The sequence below is a fragment of the Diospyros lotus genome, chromosome 4 (genome assembly GCF_014633365.1).
Source record: "Diospyros lotus cultivar Yz01 chromosome 4, ASM1463336v1, whole genome shotgun sequence".
In the NCBI taxonomy this organism is placed as follows: domain Eukaryota; kingdom Viridiplantae; phylum Streptophyta; class Magnoliopsida; order Ericales; family Ebenaceae; genus Diospyros; species Diospyros lotus.
In genome coordinates, this window is record NC_068341.1 from 5,426,214 (window position 1) to 5,441,567 (window position 15,354).

At 39.0% G+C, this 15,354-nt stretch overlaps 1 protein-coding gene across 1 annotated transcript; it reads right to left on the bottom strand.

Annotated features, from left to right (window-relative positions):
* Window positions 1-654: 654 nt before the first annotated feature.
* Window positions 655-13,806, bottom strand: LOC127800436 (uncharacterized). The gene is made up of 7 exons (XM_052335045.1): window positions 13,482-13,806; window positions 13,303-13,341; window positions 13,163-13,216; window positions 12,943-12,996; window positions 1,317-1,370; window positions 1,138-1,209; window positions 655-1,054 (listed from the first exon to the last, which is right to left on the bottom strand). The coding sequence occupies exons 1-7, from the start codon at window positions 13,533-13,535 to the stop codon at window positions 953-955; spliced, it is 429 nt and encodes a 142-aa protein (XP_052191005.1). The 5' UTR covers window positions 13,536-13,806; the 3' UTR covers window positions 655-952.
* Between the last annotated feature and the right edge of the window lie 1,548 nt (window positions 13,807-15,354).

A 15,354-nucleotide genomic window follows, 5' to 3' on the forward strand; every position in this document is an offset into this window, starting at 1 on the left:
GAGATTTGTTTTGCATATTTGCGGGAGACATTGTTCAATTATCTTGCCTATAGCTTTTTGAGAATCTTTCTCCTCCAATTATACATGATTTCAGGGTGGGTGGGTCATGGGTGTGTGTGCATATACCATGTTTGTCTTCTTTTTTTTTAGATAATACCTTAATAAGAATTATGGTAATAAATAATGTATATTATATCATTATCATCTCCAACCTTTATCGGTAATGATATCTAATGAATAAAGATATATGAATAAAATTTTTATATGAAGAATTTATACAAAATTATATTATTCATCCGCATGCAAAGATGAGATTTGAAGAGAAAAGGTAGGGGGAGAGGGTTTGTTCTTTCTCTACAGAAAGCAAAAGTGCAGCAGACAGGACCAGCGCCAATCATACTATGAAAAACGATAAAGGTCGCCTCTGCATCCTCATGTTCATGTACAAATGGCTTTTCCATTTTCATTGTTTCCTATTTTTATATAAAAATGACATTAAGATAAAATGGCATTTTTTTTTTTTTTTTTATCTTCAATCACTTTTATAAATACTCCCTCTGTGTAATTGTTTCGAAACACACAAGTAAATTGCATGATTCTTTTAAGAGTTGTGTAACACGACAGCACCTGTATGATATCCACCACATCACAAAATTATCGTAGATTTTATCAGTGTTTCATCTTCATAAAAGCATAAAGCAGTAGAATCGTTGCACAAAGTCTGAACAATGCATCTAAAGATCTGCAACAGTCAACACAGTGCATACAATAATATGAAGGGGAAAAAAAAGACAAAAATTGGCCGATGCCATTGCACAGCAATTATCCAGATGAGAGATCTGTCAGCTAGACAATACTGATCTACTTTTCCTTAACTTACCCAAACACAACGCAGAATATCGACAGAACACAATATCATGACATCGCAGAATCATGCTCTTCTTCCATAGATCTATTGTTCAGTGCCTTCACTGTTATCCTCCTTGGTCGAATCTTCAGCTTTCTCATCCTTGTCACCTTCAGCCTCTTTGACTTCTCCACATACATCTTGCAACTGCAATGGTTACAAAATAATCAGTTCACAGATTCGCTTTTGAAGCATGGATTGCTGCTACCAAATGACTTAATGGATCTTACCCCCAAGTTTTTCAAGCTAGCAGTAACATCCTCTTGCTGCTGTTGGAGAGTAGTCCTTAACAATTGAAATTCCTAGTTTCATGCAAATGAAGCAAATTTGGACAAATACAGCTTTGTAAAAATAGAGCATAGAATTATGTTCAAGAAAAATTTGGAAAGGTTGTGAGAATGTTGCTCACTGATCGAAGCTGGTCCACTTCAACATTGAGTGATTTCTTTAGGTCTGAAAGTTCCTGCGTTGTAAGAAAATAAAGTAGTTTAAGTAAGATAGCAATGGCAAGTTCAAACTACAACAAAAGAAACCAAATTGTTTGAAAAAATCAAGTTTTCCAAGTCTGTGAGGATAGGATACCCTAATGTCTTTAGAATATAAGAAATTCTTTGGGCTGAAGATCACCGCACACAAAATGTATGCAATAAAAATATATTGAGCGATCTACTTATTAGATACAGCACAGACATGGCAGCTCAACCAAGACATAAAGAAATATAATTGACATTAAAGAGTGTCTTCAACGTACAAGACTCCTCGAAGTGTGAGGTTTGAAAGGGGGCTATTTTTGTATTGCCCTGCACTTGTTCCACAAATAGGTACACTACCCAAAGGCAAAAAGGAGATGTAAGGTTAAAATAAACCAATATGAATGCACGGCAAGCAAAACCTACAAATTCAAGGTAAATAAATTATATAAAATTAATAGCACAAGTAGAGCAAGCCCCACATAGTGGGATAAAGACTTCATATGTTGTTGTTTATGTCCAGAAGTATGCTACGCTATTGCAACTACGGGCACAGTGTTGGGAAAATCGGGCAATTTTCTCCAAAATCAAAAGCACCAAAATAATACCCGATAAAAACTATTGAATATAAACATAAACAGAACACCAGAAAATTAACGAGGTTCGACCAATATGGCCTACGTCCTCGGACACCACCAAATCTTCTCTAATATCAAAGAGAGAAAATACAAAGTGTGTAAGAGAAATACACACTCAAATGAGAGGGTACAAATGCAATAAATGCAAACTTGTTAGGATACATTTAACAAAGGGGAAGGGGGCATTAAATAAGGTGAAGGAGGATCTCCCTCCCACTGCCCAACCGATGTGGGATATGGGAGGAAGCCATAACAAGTCTACAAATCTCCACCTTGGCGAATCTCCCAAATTCCAAAAAACCTCAACAATCTCTTCAAAGAATCAATAATCAGTAGGTGTCTTCAAATGCGCTATGAAGCGCCAACTTCAAATACTAAGGATATAAATCAAGTCCAAACAATGTTGAAACTTGACTGCTGTCACAACCTTAGTCATCATATCAGCAGGATTTTCAGCAGTTGGGATCTTCTGAATCTGTATCTCTCCTTCTTCTAGAATTTCCCGTACAAAATGATATCTTACGTCGATGTGCTTCGTCCTTGCATGATAAACTTGGTTCTTTGCTAAATGAATAGCACTCTGACTGTCACAATGTACCTTGATGTACTTTTGACCAATTCCCAATTCATCAAGCAACCCATAAAGCCAAATAGCCTCCGTAACTGCCATGTACTCTGCTTCTGTGGTAGACAGAGCAACTGTAGACTGTAAGGTAGACTTCCAACTGACCGGTGCCTTTGCTAATGTGAACACATAACCAGTCGTAGATCGACGTTTATCCATATCACCAGCATAGTCGGAATCACAATAACCAACTATGCAATTATCCATTTTCTCATCCTGCTCAAATACTAAGCCAACATCTACGGTGTTCAGAATATACCGTAGAATCCATTTCACAGCTTGCCAATGTTCCTTTCCAGGATCATGCATATACCTACTCACAACTCCAACTGCCTGTGAAATATCGGGCCTTGTACACACCATAGCATACATCAAGCTACCAACAACTTTTGCATACGGAACCTTTGACATATACTCTTGTTCCGCAACACTCTTCGGAGATAAAGATGCACTTAGTTTGAAATGAGGAGCTAACGGGGTACTCACAGGTTTTGACTTTTCATTCGTGCCGAAACGTTGTAGTACTTTCTTCAGATATGTTCTCTGAGTCAAACAAAGCCTTCCTCTTTTCCTGTCTCTGATTATCTCCATGCCAAGAATCTTCTTGGCTTCACCTAAATCTTTCATTTCGAACTCCTTATTCAACTGAGTCTTCAGTTTTTCAATTTCTCCACTATTCATTGAAGCTATCAGCATATCATCAACATATAAGAGAAGATAAATAAAAGATCCATCTTGTAGCTTACGCAAATACACACAGTGATCATATTTGCTTTTTGTGTACCTCTGCCCCAACATAAACTTGTCAAATCGCTTGTACCACTGTCTCGGAGATTGCTTCAATCCGTACAACGATTTGTTTAGTTTGCAAACCCAATTTTCTTTATCAGCAACTCTGAATTCTTCTGGCTGAGTCATATAGATTTCCTCTTCCAAGTCACCGTGTAGAAACGCAGTTTTCACATCCATCTGAACTAGTTCCAAATTCAATTGCGCTACCAAGGCCAACAAAATTCTAATGGAAGAATGTTTCACAACTGGAGAAAACACTTCATTATAATCAATACCTTCCGTCTGAGCGTAGCCTTTAGCCACCAACCTTGCCTTGTAGCGAACATCATTCTTGTCAGGAAATCCATCTTTCTTTGCATATACCCATTTGCATCCAATTGCCTTCTTTCCCTTCGGTAAGCTGGCTAGCCTCCATGTCTCATTCTTCTTAAGGGACTGCATTTCTTCATTCATAGCTTTCCTCCACTTTTCATTTTCTGAATTTTGGACAGCTTCATTGTAAGTGGCAGGAACTTCGTCATTTACAATTGGAGATGCATAGGCCACCAAATCGACAAATCGAGCAGGCTTTCGAATCTCTCGTCGTGGCCTTCTTGTTGCTATTGATTCTTGTTGCTGTGGAGGTTCTTGGGTTGGAACCTCTTCTTCATCTGACGACTCCTCTGCCACAGGAGTGTCTCCACCTGATTTGATACTTACTGCTGGGTCAATTCTTCTTTCAAACTCCACCTGTTTTGGAGTATTCTCCACCTGTTGTGGAGCATCATCAAACTGTTGCACAACTTCATTTGTTACTTTTTCCAACATGGCAAATTCATCAAAAGTAACATCCCTACTAAAGATTATCTTCTTCGATTCCGGACACCAGAGTCGATAGCCCTTTATTCCAGAAGTGATCCCCATGAACAAAGCTTTCTTTGCTCTTGGATCCAACTTGGATTCCTTAACATGATAGTATACAGTGGAACCAAAAACATGTAAGGAATTATAATCATTAGCAGGTTTTCCAGACCATACCTCGAAAGGTGTTTTTCCACAAATAGCAGTTGATGGCAATCGATTAATGAGATGACTCGCATAAGTCACAGCCTCAGCCCAAAATTGTCTGCCCAACCCAGCATTGGACAACATACACCGAACTTTCTCCAGCAACGTTCGGTTCATGCGTTCTGCCACCCCATTCTGCTGTGGTGTATCTCTAACTGTAAAGTGTCGAACAATACCTTCATCTTGACAGACCTTATCAAATGGATCATTTCTATACTCACCACCATTATCTGTTCTGAGTCGTTTGATCCTTCTGCCAGTCTGAGTTTCCACCATATTTTTCCATTTAAGGAAACATCCCAACACTTCATCCTTTTTCTTCAAAGAATACACCCATACTCTTCGGGAATAATCATCAACAAAGGTTACATAGTAGTGTTTACCTCCCATAGATGCTGTCTTGGATGGTCCCCACACATCTGAGTGAACATAATCCAGAATACCCTTAGTATCATGGATTGCAGTGCCAAACTTCACTCTCGTCTGCTTCCCTTTGATACAGTGCTCACAGAAGTCTAATTTGCAGGTCTTGACGCCTTCCAATAATCCTTGCTTGGCTAAAATTCGCAAAGATTTTTCACCTGCATGTCCCAAACGCATATGCCACAGTTTGGTTACTTCTGTATCCCTGTCATCATCTGAAGCTATTGCTGCTGTTGTCCCAATGGCTGCATTACCCTGATAGTAATACAAGTTATTCTTCTTTCGTATACCTTTCAATATTACAAGTGCGCCAGAGAACACTTTCATAACTCCATTTTCTGCAGTTACCTTCAATCCCTTGGACTCCAATGTTCCCACAGAAATGAGATTCTTTGTCAAACTCGGCACATATCTTACATCTGTCAGTATTCTGGTTGATTCATCATGATTCCTCAAATGGATTGTGCCAACTCCGTTTGTTTCACAAGGTGTGTTGTTTGCTGTGTAAACAACTCCTCCATCAAGTTCTTGAAAGTCAAAGAACCAATTCCGATTAGGACACATATGGTGGCTGCAACCCGAATCCAAAAGCCAAGCTCCAGAATAGCTTGTTGAAGACGTAAGAACTAATGAAAGGTCTGAATCCTCATCATTAACTTCAGCAATATTTGAGACGGCTTTCCCTTTGTCAGATTTGCCCTTAGCTTTTAACTTTGGGCAGTCCTTCTTCCAGTGGCCTTTCTCCCGACAAAAGGCACATTCATCTTTGTTCGGTCTGGGTTTCGAACTAGACCTCCCTCTCCTTCCTTTCTTCTGGCTTTGCAAACGGCCTCTTACAATCAATGCTTCTGCTGCGTCATGCGTTGTTTCCTTTTTATCTTTCTTTCTCAACTCATAACTATACAAAGCAGCACAAACTTCACTAAGAGATACCTGAACCTTCCCGTGAAGTAGAGTCGTCTCAAGAAATTCAAACTCCTCGGGAAGGGATCCCAACAGCATCAAAGCCAAATCCTCATCTTTGAACGTTTCATCTAAATTCATCAAATCAGCTACCAACTGATTAAAGGTAGTGATATGATCATTTATTGTGGTACCAGGAACATAAGTAAAGCGGAACAATCTCTTTTTCATGTAGAGCTTATTCTGACCGCTTTTCTTCAAAAATTTCTCCTCCAATGCCTTCCATAGTATACCGGCAGAATTTTCCTTCGAGAATGCATACTTCTGCTCTCTGGACAGGCATGATCGAATTGTACCACACGCCAATCGATTGATGGTCTTCCAATCTTTTTCTTCAACATCTTCTGGTTTCTTTTCTTCAATGGCGATGTCTAGATCTTGCTGGAAAAGAGCGTCTAGAACCTCGCATTGCCACATGCCGAAATGACCCGAGCCATCAAACACCTCCACTGCAATTCTTGTATTCGCCAGATTCCTCGCCCAAGTGGACGAAGAAGAAACTCCCGATGTGGATTGTTCTGAATTCTTTTCGCCTGCCATCTCTGCCATCTTCTATATTCAATAGTTATCAAAGCGGAAACAATCCAAGAAAATCTTTTCTGATGTGGAAGATCAGACACAACTGCAACCACAGAGCATACTAAGAAAAACTTGGCCAAAAAAAGGAATCTTTTCTGATGTGGAAGATCAGACTCAACTGCAACCACAGAGCATACTAAGAACCTTGGTCTCTGATACCAATTGTTGGGAAAATCGGGCAATTTTCCCCAAAATCAAAAGCACCAAAATAATACCCGATAAAAACTATTGAATATAAACATAAACAGAACACCAGAAAATTAACGAGGTTCGACCAATATGGCCTACGTCCTCGGACACCACCAAATCTTCTCTAATATCAAAGAGAGAAAATACAAAGTGTGTAAGAGAAATACACACTCAAATGAGGGAGATCCTCCTTCACCTTATTTAATGCCCCATTCCCCTTTGTTAAATGTATCTTAACAAGTTTGCATTTATTGCATTTGTACCCCCTCATTTGAGTGTGTATTTCTCTTACACACTTTGTATTTTCTCTCTTTGATATTAGAGAAGATTTGGTGGTGTCCGAGGACGTAGGCCATATTGGTCGAACCTCGTTAATTTTCTGGTGTTCTGTTTATGTTTATATTCAATAGTTTTTATCGGGTATTATTTTGGTGCTTTTGATTTTGGGGAAAATTGCCCGATTTTCCCAACAATTGGTATCAGAGACCAAGGTTCTTAGTATGCTCTGTGGTTGCAGTTGAGTCTGATCTTCCACATCAGAAAAGATTCCTTTTTTTGGCCAAGTTTTTCTTAGTATGCTCTGTGGTTGCAGTTGTGTCTGATCTTCCACATCAGAAAAGATTTTCTTGGATTGTTTCCGCTTTGATAACTATTGAATATAGAAGATGGCAGAGATGGCAGGCGAAAAGAATTCAGAACAATCCACATCGGGAGTTTCTTCTTCGTCCACTTGGGCGAGGAATCTGGCGAATACAAGAATTGCAGTGGAGGTGTTTGATGGCTCGGGTCATTTCGGCATGTGGCAATGCGAGGTTCTAGACGCTCTTTTCCAGCAAGATCTAGACATCGCCATTGAAGAAAAGAAACCAGAAGATGTTGAAGAAAAAGATTGGAAGACCATCAATCGATTGGTGTGTGGTACAATTCGATCATGCCTGTCCAGAGAGCAGAAGTATGCATTCTCGAAGGAAAATTCTGCCGGTATACTATGGAAGGCATTGGAGGAGAAATTTTTGAAGAAAAGCGGTCAGAATAAGCTCTACATGAAAAAGAGATTGTTCCGCTTTACTTATGTTCCTGGTACCACAATAAATGATCATATCACTACCTTTAATCAGTTGGTAGCTGATTTGATGAATTTAGATGAAACGTTCAAAGATGAGGATTTGGCTTTGATGCTGTTGGGATCCCTTCCCGAGGAGTTTGAATTTCTTGAGACGACTCTACTTCACGGGAAGGTTCAGGTATCTCTTAGTGAAGTTTGTGCTGCTTTGTATAGTTATAAGTTGAGAAAGAAAGATAAAAAGGAAACAACGCATGACGCAGCAGAAGCATTGATTGTAAGAGGCCGTTTGCAAAGCCAGAAGAAAGGAAGGAGAGGGAGGTCTAGTTCGAAACCCAGACCGAACAAAGATGAATGTGCCTTTTGTCGGGAGAAAGGCCACTGGAAGAAGGACTGCCCAAAGTTAAAAGCTAAGGGCAAATCTGACAAAGGGAAAGCCGTCTCAAATATTGCTGAAGTTAATGATGAGGATTCAGACCTTTCATTAGTTCTTACGTCTTCAACAAGCTATTCTGGAGCTTGGCTTTTGGATTCGGGTTGCAGCCACCATATGTGTCCTAATCAGAATTGGTTCTTTGACTTTCAAGAACTTGATGGAGGAGTTGTTTACACAGCAAACAACACACCTTGTGAAACAAACGGAGTTGGCACAATCCATTTGAGGAATCATGATGAATCAACCAGAATACTGACAGATGTAAGATATGTGCCGAGTTTGACAAAGAATCTCATTTCTGTGGGAACATTGGAGTCCAAGGGATTGAAGGTAACTGCAGAAAATGGAGTTATGAAAGTGTTCTCTGGCGCACTTGTAATATTGAAAGGTATACGAAAGAAGAATAACTTGTATTACTATCAGGGTAATGCAGCCATTGGGACAACAGCAGCAATAGCTTCAGATGATGACAGGGATACAGAAGTAACCAAACTGTGGCATATGCGTTTGGGACATGCAGGTGAAAAATCTTTGCGAATTTTAGCCAAGCAAGGATTATTGGAAGGCGTCAAGACCTGCAAATTAGACTTCTGTGAGCACTGTATCAAAGGGAAGCAGACGAGAGTGAAGTTTGGCACTGCAATCCATGATACTAAGGGTATTCTGGATTATGTTCACTCAGATGTGTGGGGACCATCCAAGACAGCATCTATGGGAGGTAAACACTACTATGTAACCTTTGTTGATGATTATTCCCGAAGAGTATGGGTGTATTCTTTGAAGAAAAAGGATGAAGTGTTGGGATGTTTCCTTAAATGGAAAAATATGGTGGAAACTCAGACTGGCAGAAGGATCAAACGACTCAGAACAGATAATGGTGGTGAGTATAGAAATGATCCATTTGATAAGGTCTGTCAAGATGAAGGTATTGTTCGACACTTTACAGTTAGAGATACACCACAGCAGAATGGGGTGGCAGAACGCATGAACCGAACGTTGCTGGAGAAAGTTCGGTGTATGTTGTCCAATGCTGGGTTGGGCAGACAATTTTGGGCTGAGGCTGTGACTTATGCGAGTCATCTCATTAATCGATTGCCATCAACTGCTATTTGTGGAAAAACACCTTTCGAGGTATGGTCTGGAAAACCTGCTAATGATTATAATTCCTTACATGTTTTTGGTTCCACTGTATACTATCATGTTAAGGAATCCAAGTTGGATCCAAGAGCAAAGAAAGCTTTGTTCATGGGGATCACTTCTGGAATAAAGGGCTATCGACTCTGGTGTCCGGAATCGAAGAAGATAATCTTTAGTAGGGATGTTACTTTTGATGAATTTGCCATGTTGGAAAAAGTAACAAATGAAGTTGTGCAACAGTTTGATGATGCTCCACAACAGGTGGAGAATACTCCAAAACAGGTGGAGTTTGAAAGAAGAATTGACCCAGCAGTAAGTATCAAATCAGGTGGAGACACTCCTGTGGCAGAGGAGTCGTCAGATGAAGAAGAGGTTCCAACCCAAGAACCTCCACAGCAACAAGAATCAATAGCAACAAGAAGGCCACGACGAGAGATTCGAAAGCCTGCTCGATTTGTCGATTTGGTGGCCTATGCATCTCCAATTGTAAATGACGAAGTTCCTGCCACTTACAATGAAGCTGTCCAAAATTCAGAAAATGAAAAGTGGAGGAAAGCTATGAATGAAGAAATGCAGTCCCTTAAGAAGAATGAGACATGGAGGCTAGCCAGCTTACCGAAGGGAAAGAAGGCAATTGGATGCAAATGGGTATATGCAAAGAAAGATGGATTTCCTGACAAGAATGATGTTCGCTACAAGGCAAGGTTGGTGGCTAAAGGCTACGCTCAGACGGAAGGTATTGATTATAATGAAGTGTTTTCTCCAGTTGTGAAACATTCTTCCATTAGAATTTTGTTGGCCTTGGTAGCGCAATTGAATTTGGAACTAGTTCAGATGGATGTGAAAACTGCGTTTCTACACGGTGACTTGGAAGAGGAAATCTATATGACTCAGCCAGAAGAATTCAGAGTTGCTGATAAAGAAAATTGGGTTTGCAAACTAAACAAATCGTTGTACGGATTGAAGCAATCTCCGAGACAGTGGTACAAGCGATTTGACAAGTTTATGTTGGGGCAGAGGTACACAAAAAGCAAATATGATCACTGTGTGTATTTGCGTAAGCTACAAGATGGATCTTTTATTTATCTTCTCTTATATGTTGATGATATGCTGATAGCTTCAATGAATAGTGGAGAAATTGAAAAACTGAAGACTCAGTTGAATAAGGAGTTCGAAATGAAAGATTTAGGTGAAGCCAAGAAGATTCTTGGCATGGAGATAATCAGAGACAGGAAAAGAGGAAGGCTTTGTTTGACTCAGAGAACATATCTGAAGAAAGTACTACAACGTTTCGGCACGAATGAAAAGTCAAAACCTGTGAGTACCCCGTTAGCTCCTCATTTCAAACTAAGTGCATCTTTATCTCCGAAGAGTGTTGCGGAACAAGAGTATATGTCAAAGGTTCCGTATGCAAAAGTTGTTGGTAGCTTGATGTATGCTATGGTGTGTACAAGGCCCGATATTTCACAGGCAGTTGGAGTTGTGAGTAGGTATATGCATGATCCTGGAAAGGAACATTGGCAAGCTGTGAAATGGATTCTACGGTATATTCTGAACACCGTAGATGTTGGCTTAGTATTTGAGCAGGATGAGAAAATGGATAATTGCATAGTTGGTTATTGTGATTCCGACTATGCTGGTGATATGGATAAACGTCGATCTACGACTGGTTATGTGTTCACATTAGCAAAGGCACCGGTCAGTTGGAAGTCTACCTTACAGTCTACAGTTGCTCTGTCTACCACAGAAGCAGAGTACATGGCAGTTACGGAGGCTATTTGGCTTTATGGGTTGCTTGATGAATTGGGAATTGGTCAAAAGTACATCAAGGTACATTGTGACAGTCAGAGTGCTATTCATTTAGCAAAGAACCAAGTTTATCATGCAAGGACGAAGCACATCGACGTAAGATATCATTTTGTACGGGAAATTCTAGAAGAAGGAGAGATACAGATTCAGAAGATCCCAACTGCTGAAAATCCTGCTGATATGATGACTAAGGTTGTGACAGCAGTCAAGTTTCAACATTGTTTGGACTTGATTTATATCCTTAGTATTTGAAGTTGGCGCTTCATAGCGCATTTGAAGACACCTACTGATTATTGATTCTTTGAAGAGATTGTTGAGGTTTTTTGGAATTTGGGAGATTCGCCAAGGTGGAGATTTGTAGACTTGTTATGGCTTCCTCCCATATCCCACATCGGTTGGGCAGTGGGAGGGAGATCCTCCTTCACCTTATTTAATGCCCCCTTCCCCTTTGTTAAATGTATCCTAACAAGTTTGCATTTATTGCATTTGTACCCCCTCATTTGAGTGTGTATTTCTCTTACACACTTTGTATTTTCTCTCTTTGATATTAGAGAAGATTTGGTGGTGTCCGAGGATGTAGGCCATATTGGTCGAACCTCGTTAATTTTCTGGTGTTCTGTTTATGTTTATATTCAACAATTGAATATAGAAGATGTGGGATATGGGAGGAAGCCATAAAAAGTCTACACACAGTACCTAAAGACATAAGGGAGATACCATACCAAGAGGTACCAAGTCCAAAGGCATCAACAGGTGAAATTGTACTCAAAGGTACTAATACCTAGGGCATAAACAAAGTAATCATACCCCCAAATGTACTAAGCTTGAAAGGTTACCTAAAATCATAACTGAGATACTTTACCTGAAAATACTAAGCCTAAACACTGCCCAGGGTGTATGGAAAAATTATACCCAAAAAATACTAGGCTCAAGGGCATTATGTAGGGATTTTTAAGGTTCCACTGACACCAAAAACGTTTGTGTAGAGATGTAACTGACCAATTCTACAAAGTTGCTCAAAGCAATCATTGTGCAAGCCAAAAGGAAACTCGGAATAAGCAACAATTGGCAAGCCTCCTGGTTCACTCTGAGTATAACATGCCCATTGGCATCCATCTAATGCCTCCACAGTGATAGTTTCCTTCTCAATTAGTGAGGTACTACCATATGGCATGCTAAAGAAAATACCCACATCAAAGAATATAATTGATGATGTTCCCCTTGTCATTCAATTTGTTAAGGATAAAAAAGCTCCTCATAATGTATAAAAAAATATTTGCTAACTCGGGAGATGATTGCAAATTAGATTATTACTTTAGATATAGAAATCCACAGTGAACTAGACAAATTAAAGCTAGGCACCTTCTTCCACATTCCTATTGATAAAGCCCAAATATGTTGAGACACAGAATTAAAGTCATTAATGAAAAAAAAAAAATGGTAGATATGTCATGATAGTTGAATGCAAAGTAAATATGTTAGATATGCCATGGCTCAACATGGGGGCATACAGACAAAGTGGTGACCTTTGGTGGCCATCTCCAAAAACATTCTTTGATAAAATTTAATTTACTCTCAATTATTATAAACTTAATAGGATCCTACAGAACATGCAACACACACAATATAGAATATCCAAAATCAATTAAATCCTGGAGAATGGAATATAGAAAACACATAACGAAAATTAAGCACAAGTAGGGCCAAGCCAAAAGAGAGTTACACCAAGCAAGTGTTATAATTTGGCTCCCGTAAAGCCCAACTGCACAGATATCGTGTAAAATAAAGCAGAAGAACATTATGTGATGTAACAAATTGCGAAAGAAAAAGGAGCATTTCCTCAAATTAAAGAGCTAAAACTTACATCTCTGTAAACCTTGACTTGAGTGTCTAACTTCGACCTCCAACTCTGTAGATCCTAAAAGCCAACCAAACATCTATTTATAGCCTCAGGCAAAAATGGAAAGATCAAAAACAGACAAAAACATTTGGAAGAAAATGCCCGTGATGTGTGCTAATTGTTTTAAAATATACGGCTTATACACAAATATGCTGAGCTAGAAAATGTAACCACCGAAAATCACCTGTTTCAAAGCTTGAATCCGATTAAGAAGTTCTTGCCTCGATTCGCTCAATTCCTGAAAAATAAATAAGAACGGCAGCATTCGAGAAACCTCTCAAACATTCCTTGCGTTAAGATAAAGAAAAAAGCATTTAAACATACAGCGATCTTTGCATTAACAGGCGTCACGTTCTCCTTCTTCTGACAAGCGAACAAGAAGACAGCAAAAACAAATCACTATCAGCAGCGAATACAAACAAAATCGATCGAAATCCGAACATAGATCTCAACAGTGAATACAAATGCGAAACCACACGCATACACAGAGAGAGTGGACTTACGGATGAGAGAGGAACGGCGGGAGGCACGGTTGGAGCAGAATCGGAGCTAGCCATTTAGAGAAGAGCGATAGGGAGAGCCGAGATCAAAGTCTAGCTAGGGTTGTTTTGGGCGCAGATAATGAAGCAGGTGAACAGCTTCAACGGCTCTCCGTCACAGGATGACTATATGGATGTGACACGAGGAGGATGAAGAAAATTTAAAATCTCGGGGGTGTTTGGGCGGGCGGAAAGGATGGGAGAATTTTTGAACTTCTTCGAGTTCGATTCTCTACTGGCATCTACTCTGTTGTATGGCAGTATGCTATGCGGTATTGTCGGTGCTTTCTTTAATCTTTATAGCGTCTGCGACTTCTCGCCGGATACCCCTTTTAAGGCGGTTTTCTTACGGGCGGGCAATCGGGCAGGGAATACCCGGATTTTTAGGGTTGGGCCTGTCACGGCCCATGCGAGCAGAGATGGCCCGGTCGGTCTATCATACTGTTATTTTTTTTTTTTTTTTTTGTAAAGTAAGGTATTTTAAATGTCTAAGAAATGTTTAAAGAATAAGAGATTGTTTGGCTTACACTTTTAAAACTAGTTTATAAGTTATTTAGTTTTTAAATTGTATAAAATTTAAAAATTTGATAACATTTAATAAATAAATATATTTTAAATTATCATTTATATAATTATATATTTGACTTGAAAAAATTGATAACTTATTATAACTTGACAAAAAGATTAAAATAAAAATATTATTGAATAATATAAATAAAATATATTAAAATATTATTTTTTTAATAAAAAAATTATAATTTAATATCGAATTTATAAAATTTTATCATTAAATATTAATAAATTATACATAATTATTAAAAAATATATTAATACAAAATATGTATATGTGTTAAATATTGGGGCTATTAAATATATATATATATATATATATACACATAGTGATGGGGAAGGACGCAGACAATAGAAGAGATAGTAGATGACGACGATAGACATATAAGAGGCAGCAATAGAGGCTGAAGACAGCGACCAATGGGAATAGGGGCTATGGTCGACAATTGTCATGAAAAATATGGAGGCAGTGATGGCAATGGAGAAATTGGGAATGAGTTTGGGGATAAAGACGGCAAATATGATAAGGGACCCTAATATGTGAAATATTTGAAGGTAAATTTGTCATCTATCCGGTCAACACAATAAGCTGTTAGGAGTTTATTTAAAAAAATTGGGGGTGCCATTTGAATAAATTGCTAAAATAACTTAAAAACTAAATAGCATTTAAGGTATTAAATTTTAATAAACGTGTAACAAAATAAATTAAATAACTTATAACTTAAAAGAGTAGCTTATAAGTGGTCAAATTGGTATGCCAAACACCTTTTAAATCACATGAGACAATCGCCTCTCTGAAAAATTTTAAGGCCGCGTTTGATAGCCTATTTTTTTTGGGAAAAGACATATTTTCCACCAAATTTTTCATTTGTGCAGTGTTTGATAGCAAAATTTTTCCAAGAAATTCATTTTCCCATTTCTTGTCACGTGATAGCTTTTTCCTTCAAATCAAGGAAAACAAATTCCATAGGGGAGGAGCTTTGATTTTCCAGGCAAATGGAGCAACTCACTGTGTTCCCGTCTTCATCCCCTTCAACTTCACCATTAAAGCTGCAGCGAGAGAGGGATAGAGAGAAAACGAGAGGGAGGGTGAGCGAGTGAGAGAGAGGACAAGCCAGCGAGTTGGCCAGTGGCGACGGGTGGATGAGCGAGGAGGCAGCGAGAGAGAGAGAGCGTATATATATATATATATGTATGTGTGTGTATATATGTATTTGTGTGCGAACGAGAGGAAGGACAGGTGAGAGAGGGCAGGCGGGCAAGCGAG

Excerpts from the sequence above, each read along its gene's own strand:
- LOC127800436 (XM_052335045.1), bottom strand. The coding sequence starts at position 13,535 with ATGGCTAGCTCCGATTCTGCTCCAACCGTGCCTCCCGCCGTTCCTCTC. Across the intron at positions 13,342-13,481 it reads CCGCCGTTCCTCTCTCATCC|AAGAAGGAGAACGTGACGCC; the intron begins GTAAGTCCACTC and ends TTCGCTTGTCAG. Across the intron at positions 12,997-13,162 it reads GGATTCAAGCTTTGAAACAG|GATCTACAGAGTTGGAGGTC; the intron begins GTGATTTTCGGT and ends GTTGGCTTTTAG.